Below are 7241 nucleotides of genomic sequence, written 5' to 3'. Positions count from 1 at the left end.
ATGGGATATTGTTGCTTTTTTATTTTGGATTTTTTACAGAAAAACAAGGGCTTTGCTTGGATTGAGAGTGTAATAAAGATGGTAAACCTGTGTGTTTAATTATTTAATTGAAAGACTTTATTGTTAATGTGTGTGTATTTTTTTAACCCATTCATACTATTGTATTAATAATGGATAGGTGTCTTATTGACACCTCTCCATTATTTTTTTTAAATAAGATCATTTTTATTTAACCAAATTCAAGGTACAAAGCAATAAAATGAAAATCGCAATGAAAACAACATTAACAATGGTCATTAGTTTCAGAAATTTCCTCCCTCAGTAGTAGAGCGTCGGGTGGTTTCGTCAAACTCAATTTGACAGGTGGACACGCCCCTATCAGAGTGTATCAAAGTGTGTAACCCCACCCCTCCCCTGTCTTCTGACAGCAGCTGTGTGACTGCTCCCCCTCCCTTTTTATATAGTTTAATATTATTATCACTGTATTTGATACAGTGTTTATTATCCCAGTAGTTGTTTTATATTAGATTAATGTGCTGTATTAGAGTTTACCCTTGTTTGATAAGCCTGTGATAGTAGAAACACAGGCTCATTCTCCCTATCACAGTGTTTAATATTGTTAATACAGTGTTTATTATCCCAGTAATACACAATAACTGTTTATATCTCATTTATATGTGTTTTATAATGGGCACATTATGTATGTGGCCATATTACAACACCCGCAAGTATGAAGCGTGGTGTTTTATACGTATATAAAAAAGCAAAGACCCAGTATTGTTATTCTCATTTATATGTTATTTATAGTGGGGACATTATGTATGCGGCCATATTACAACACCCGCAAGTATGAAGCGTGGTGTTTTATACGTTTATAAAAAAGCAAAAGACACGGTATTGTAAAAATGAAAAAGATTTTATTGTAAAATAAACACACCTCAAAGACATTTCAATGCTGCATCGTACAAAATAAATAGCACGCTGATCACTGTATTTGATACAGTATTTATTATCCCAGTAGTTGTTTTATATTAGATTAATGTGCTGTATTAGAGTTTACCCTTGTTTGATAAGCCTGTGATAGTAGAAACACAGGCTCATTCTCCCTATCACAGTGTTTAATATTGTTAATACAGTGTTTATTATCCCAGTAATACACAGTAACTGTTTATATCTCATTTATATGTGTTTTATAATGGGCACACTATGTATGTGGCCATATTACAACACGCGCAAGTATGAAGCGTGGTGTTTTATACGTATATAAAAAAGCAAAGACCCAGTATTGTTATTCTCATTTATATGTGATTTATAGTGGGGACATTATGTATGCGGCCATATTACAACACCCGCAAGTATGAAGCGTGGTGTTTTATACGTTTATAAAAAAGCAAAAGACACGGTATTATAAAAATGAAAAAGATTTTATTGTAAAATAAACACACCTCAAAGACATTTCAATGCTGCATCGTACAAAATAAATAGCACGCTGATTATACATCATTACACTTCTTACAAAATAATATGGTGTTACAAGTCATGCACGTCATATTTATCCAGTACATTCTTTACATCGTGAGCCACATGGTTTGTAGCATCGGTAGAGACCTTTTTTTAGGCAGCAGAGTTCCATGTGTGGTACCTAATGACGGGGAATGTAAAGATTGGATTGTACGAGGCGTCGGAACTAGCTTCTGTGGCGTAGATGCAGAGTGTGCCTTGCTGCTGGAAATTTTTAATCCGTCTAAAAGCTTCCTAGTAGTGGGGTTACCAACAACTGTAGACGGTATATTTAGCTCGGCCATAGCCTGCATAAATGCTTCCCAACCCGGCGGTAAATTTCTGCCGGTCAGAGCATGACTCTGCGTAGTACTACGTACCAAATCCAGTAAGTTAGACCCCGGTATTACGGATCCTTTGAAAATAAATTCAGCTTTATTATTCCAGTCTGTAACATTTTTATTCTGTAGTAACCTGTTTAGTAAAAACTCAGCATTCTTTTTATATCTTTGGCTTATGTGGCTGACAATTTCAGCGATCTCTTGATTTTTATCAGAGTCGGTATTTGACAATTGTTGCTGACCAGGATCAGGAGTGCTAACGAGATTTAAAGCCGTTACTTCTTTTGAGGTGTGCCGCGTATGCACCAAGTATCGTTGTAGCACGGTGCTATACATTTTAATTTTCACATCATCGGGAATGTCACGACGTTGTAAAATGTCGCTAATTTCGCCATCAAGGCGCTGAATAACGCTGTCGCGTATGTTAACTGTAGCGGCTGGTCTTAGTTTGTCTAGCTCCTGTTTGGGGACTATATACATTTTCTCTGTATGCTCCATTATCTTCCTGCGAGTAGACTTGTTATTATAGGGATTGCAAAAGCTAAAAGAGGACCGATAAACCCGCCAGCCTGCTTTAGTAGCCGCTTCTTTTTCTTTATGGGTTGAGATCTGTCGCTCAGGGTTCTTATAGCTTTACGCCACTTCTTTAATATGCCTTTTTGACGCTCTTTCAGCGGAATCCTGCCTTTTAAGATGTTTAAAGCAATCTCGCCTATGGCTGTAATTAAATCATTGCTCGCATTGCGCAAAATAGACTTTCGGACCGCTGGGGTTGCTTTCACCAGAGTTTTTAAGAGAGCCTAGTTACGCCGGAGTCTCTCAGACATCTTTACAGCACAACGCACACAGCGTAGAATGTCTGACACCTGGGTAAAATTCACTTTTTAGAAGCATTTTTCTTTTGAACATAGACAGCAGGCAACGCTGGTGGAAACAATCCGGTCCTTAAGCGAAGTTCCTCAGAGGTATTAGCTCTCAAATCTACAAGCAAATACCCATAAGGTTCCCGCGTGGCATCCTCAAAAGCTTCTAGGAAAAAACGCGTTTTTCCGGGGTACATCTGCCGAGCTAGAGTTAAAATTTTTAATTTATCTCGGGGGTTATTAAAAAGCACCATGTATTTTGTGTTTAAACTTATCGTACGGCTTTTCTTACCCTGACAAAATATGTTTTGAACCAGGTAGAAAATGCTGAGATTTCTGTGGTGCACATACTTGGTAAAGGCTTTTTCTATCTCACAATTTTCACTAGCACTCTCCATGAGATCATCAACAATAGCCAAATTCACCTCCGGCGGGAATAATTCGTCATCTACGAATGTATTCGGCAGACCCTCCACAAATCTGGCATGGGGAAAAGAGAGAGAGATTTCATCATATAGTTTCTGCCAACACGAATAAAACCAAACAATATTATCAGGTTTCTGAGAAAAATTAGTTTCAATATTATACAGCAGCTGTTTTACAAAATAGCTCTTTCCAGAATTAGACGGCCCTGCTAGAATGCATGAGAATGGGTGTTGCATGCGTGTATCCATCACCACAATACTCGGCTAATACCCAAAAGGCAGGGTGGTGAAACCATCAATTAGTCGTCGCTTTGTATAAACGCACTTTTGTGTTTTGCGTAACGGCCTCGTTTCAATCTCCCAGTACTTTTTATTTCTTACAATGGACGGCTGTTGTACGACAATACGTTTCTGTGTATCTGTGTCAGAATTGCTCGGGTAGTCCAGAACTAGATCTTTTAGACTGTTGAAATTAATAGATTGAGAGTTACCAACATTTAGTGTTACCCCCATTAACTTTTAAGCCAGTTTTACCGGTGTTGAGTTTGTACCCGCAAGTTTGGGGCCCGCGGATACAAATTCTGTGATGTGTGTACCACCGGGTATTTCACTGGGCAGCTGCCACTCACCATCTCGCTGTACAAAAATAACTGAATCTGTGTCGTGATAAAGGCACCTCTCCCGCAGCCGGTCCAGCAGCGAATAGAGCTCTAATCGAGCACACGCGGTTGTAAAACACGCTATAAAAATGTTTGTGTTTTTGTAGTGTTAAAATCATACAGTCACCGGCTCTTTTGTTTAATGAACTGACTGTCCGCTATAGATTTCATGCTCCCTTTTTACACCACCGCTATTTTTAATGATGGTGATGATTAGCTTTAATGAATTGGATGCTAGACATTCAACATTACTTTGAAGTGTGTGGGCAACGTCGTTTAAAAAAGATTCAGAATTAAAATCTTCCCTGGTCTGTTTTGTAGCGAAAATAGGGTCTAAAGTATCGCCACATTCAAGCCTTAACTGTACAAAGTCGTCAGGTTCAATGCCCCTGATGATTCTATTCAGTAATGACTGAATGCCGTCATGAACGATATTCACGGCCTCTACAAATGATTGTACAAGCTCCAGATTTGCAAATCTAAAATGATAGGTGTGTAAAAATGTAGCTGAATCATGTAATAGCCTCTGGGGATATTGTGTGGTTATAGCGTTGTAAACTGTCTCTCGCCCACTTCTAGCTGCTTGCGGCCTACTGGATTTTTTCAAACCGTGCCCAACCAAGCTTAGTCAGGCGGGTTTAGATTTATTTAGATTCACAGGTGTTGTATGTACACAGGCATGATTTAGATTAAAATCATATAGCTCGGCGATAATGTCAGGTGTTGGACATGCATTTATCAGCCTTTCATACGTGTCACAGAAAGATTTTAGTTTGATCTGTGCGAGTTTGGTATGTGTATACTGAGCAGACATGCCAATAAACATTTTGACATGTTCATCATCCCACACAGGGCTCCCTATGTGAGACGATTGTTCAGCAACCTTCTGTTTTTTACTTACACGACGTCGTGATACTGACCGCTTCTTTAGAGGTAATAAATTGACAAAATCGGTAGAAGATCCTGCATGAACAGTACCTGCAGGTTATACAGTTTGACACACACATATATTACCACGGTTATTACCCTTCTTACCAGCGAAGAGCTGCGTAATTTCTCTGTTTTCAGGAGTAACTTGTGGGCTGCTGAGTATGCTATTGGCTTCCTGAGTTATGAAGGGACTAACGCTCTGCGACGCAGATCTCTCTCTTGAAACATTCTTATATTTTTGGTGTGGAATCTTGGGGCTTGGATTCCCGGGGTGTTTGGGTGCCGCGTAGCTTCCCTCTCGATCCGCAACACGGATGGGCGAAAGAGGTGGTGTTCTCACAGCCGCATTAGCTCTTTGTGGTTGATTCTGTGCAGATCCGTAATTATGCCGCTGCAGAACTCGTGGCTGAAGATCCGGCGTATCTAAAAGAAAAGATGCAAGCGTCTGTTACCCGCAAAACCGGTGTAAAATTGGAAAAGCTACAAGCCTGGGTGTTATCCGCGACCCTGCGTAATATTTGAAAAGTTAACTGTGACAGCTACCCACGAAATCATTGTAACAGTACCTGCATTGTAGATAGCAGACCAGATATACACTTACAAGTATGACGCGGGAATTGTACATCCGCAGCTCCTGGTTTAATGGGCACCGCATTGCTCGAACTCATTGAGACGGGGATATTCTCTTTTTCAAATTGAATTTTTCTGGCAACTAGTTTAGCATATGTGAATAAAATACGGCTATTAGTTAACACAGAATTGATTATCTACACAAAAGTGAGAATCGTATGTATTTCAAGTGACGCGTTACCTTTCCTATTCTTGAGACACCTGCTTAACGAATTTCCACGTCCTTTAGGGGCATCGGGTAGCGGCGAAATTACAGTGTTCTTGACATCTATGATCTCGACGTCTGAATCCAGATTTTCACATGCTTCGGGAACACGCCAGTTTTCCGGCATAGAGAGCGATGGCTGCGTGTCAGTATCTGTATGAGAAATTGTACATAGCTCGTGTTTACATACAGGGATTAAACCAGCTGATACAGTATAATATAGTTTTACGGCATTACCCTGTTTATGGTGTATCAGTTTTAATAATAGTAGTATTATATTGATGGATCGCGACATTATTTGTTTTTAATAATTTAGCCGTGTATTTATTATACCATGCTTTGTGTAATACACTAGTTAATAACTGTTAATACAGCCTAACTAACGTATTCAGCGCGTATATAAATGTGCTTGTCTGTGGCGTGAAATTAACATAGATAATATATATATATATAGGTTTCTTACATGCGATACAGGAATGATAAATATCTTAGTACCGTGTTACAGCGGCATTTTTCCCCTATCTAAATGCAATAAGGAGAATCTAATTACCTGTGATAAGGTGAAGAGCAGGCTCATTATCTTCTAACGGTTCCTCGGCTATGTGCTCAAAGGGTTCATAATTTGGCGTGATGAATTTATTGCGATAATCGGGGGACATACACTCCTCTTAAATAAGAAAGAATGCGAGAATATATAATTAATATAAATTACTTATAATATAACGACTTAATCAGAATGAACCAATACTCTGTACATTATATTCGGTATACCTAGCTGTGTGCTTGTAAGAAATGGGTTGTATTGATCGCGGGGATATTGGAATTCCATCTTAAATAAAAAAAAAAAAAAAGGGGTAAAGTTTCATCTATATCTATACCGCCAATAAATACAGATTTTAACTATACTGTACATGATGAATTAGAAAGATCCAGTTTTTAACTATCGTAAATATCAAATATATCTATATATGAATTATAATAAAAAAGATAAATATAACTAAATAGACATTGCAGCGGCAAATATATACTGTACTGACAATGATAATATCATAGAGCAAATAAATCAGCAAATACTCACATTTAGAATAGGTCAGAGATTAGACTGCGTCTGGCTTCTGCTGGATGATTGTGTGTTGCTGACAGCTGTATTTATCCCGGCTGGCAGGAAGCCAGGCACGTGTTAACACCCAGAAGCACACTCCCAGTTACAAGCCCGTCACATGCCTTCTGTTAACGCCCCAGAGCACACACAAGCAAACAATTACTGTCTGTATTAACTCATACATGACGTAGGCGGATTAAAACAGGAGATTTTATACAACTGAATTTCTGAAAGCAGGAGGCTGCTGATTATCGATACACACTCATTTATTCAAACATGGCGTCTAATACCTGGGATCACATATTAGAAAAGCAATATTTCACAGCTGGCAATTCTGGATCATTCTATGGAATAGACAAATTATTTAGAGCGACGAGAGACCGCGGAATAAAGAAATCTGACGTGACTGAGTGGCTGGATAGACAAGACGCTTATACGTTGCACAAACCCATCAGAAAACGATTTTTGTCAAATAAAATTTACGTCTCGAACGTTGACGCGCAATGGCAGGCGGATCTCGTAAGTTTAATCGACTATTCAAGGGAAAATGATAATGTCAAATACATCCTGACGGTGATTGATACTC

The 7241-nt window shown here is 38.8% G+C and overlaps 1 protein-coding gene across 1 annotated transcript; it reads right to left on the bottom strand.

Moving 5' to 3' along the window:
- Positions 1-1452: 1452 nt before the first annotated feature.
- LOC143801914 (uncharacterized) lies at positions 1453-6664 on the bottom strand. The gene is made up of 7 exons (XM_077281291.1): positions 6632-6664; positions 6325-6382; positions 6104-6220; positions 5530-5706; positions 5320-5430; positions 4824-5141; positions 1453-3184 (listed from the first exon to the last, which is right to left on the bottom strand). Exons 2-7 carry the CDS (start codon positions 6380-6382, stop codon positions 3153-3155), a joined length of 813 nt encoding a protein of 270 aa, XP_077137406.1. The 5' UTR covers positions 6632-6664; the 3' UTR covers positions 1453-3152.
- Positions 6665-7241: the final 577 nt, after the last annotated feature.

This window comes from Ranitomeya variabilis, chromosome 1 (genome assembly GCF_051348905.1).
Source record: "Ranitomeya variabilis isolate aRanVar5 chromosome 1, aRanVar5.hap1, whole genome shotgun sequence".
NCBI classification, from domain to species: Eukaryota; Metazoa; Chordata; class Amphibia; order Anura; family Dendrobatidae; genus Ranitomeya; species Ranitomeya variabilis.
The sequence above is the reverse complement of the archived record's forward strand: the minus strand, read 5'-3'. Positions and strand labels throughout refer to the sequence as shown.

Bases quoted from the DNA above. Each gene is read 5' to 3' on its own strand.
- LOC143801914 (XM_077281291.1), bottom strand. From the start codon at position 6,382: ATGGAATTCCAATATCCCCGCGATCAATACAACCCATTTCTTACAAGC. The intron at 5,707-6,103 runs GTAATTAGATTC...TTTCTCATACAG, and splicing joins TGCTCTTCACCTTATCACAG to ATACTGACACGCAGCCATCG. The intron at 5,431-5,529 runs GTAACGCGTCAC...ATGCTAAACTAG, and splicing joins GTGTCTCAAGAATAGGAAAG to TTGCCAGAAAAATTCAATTT.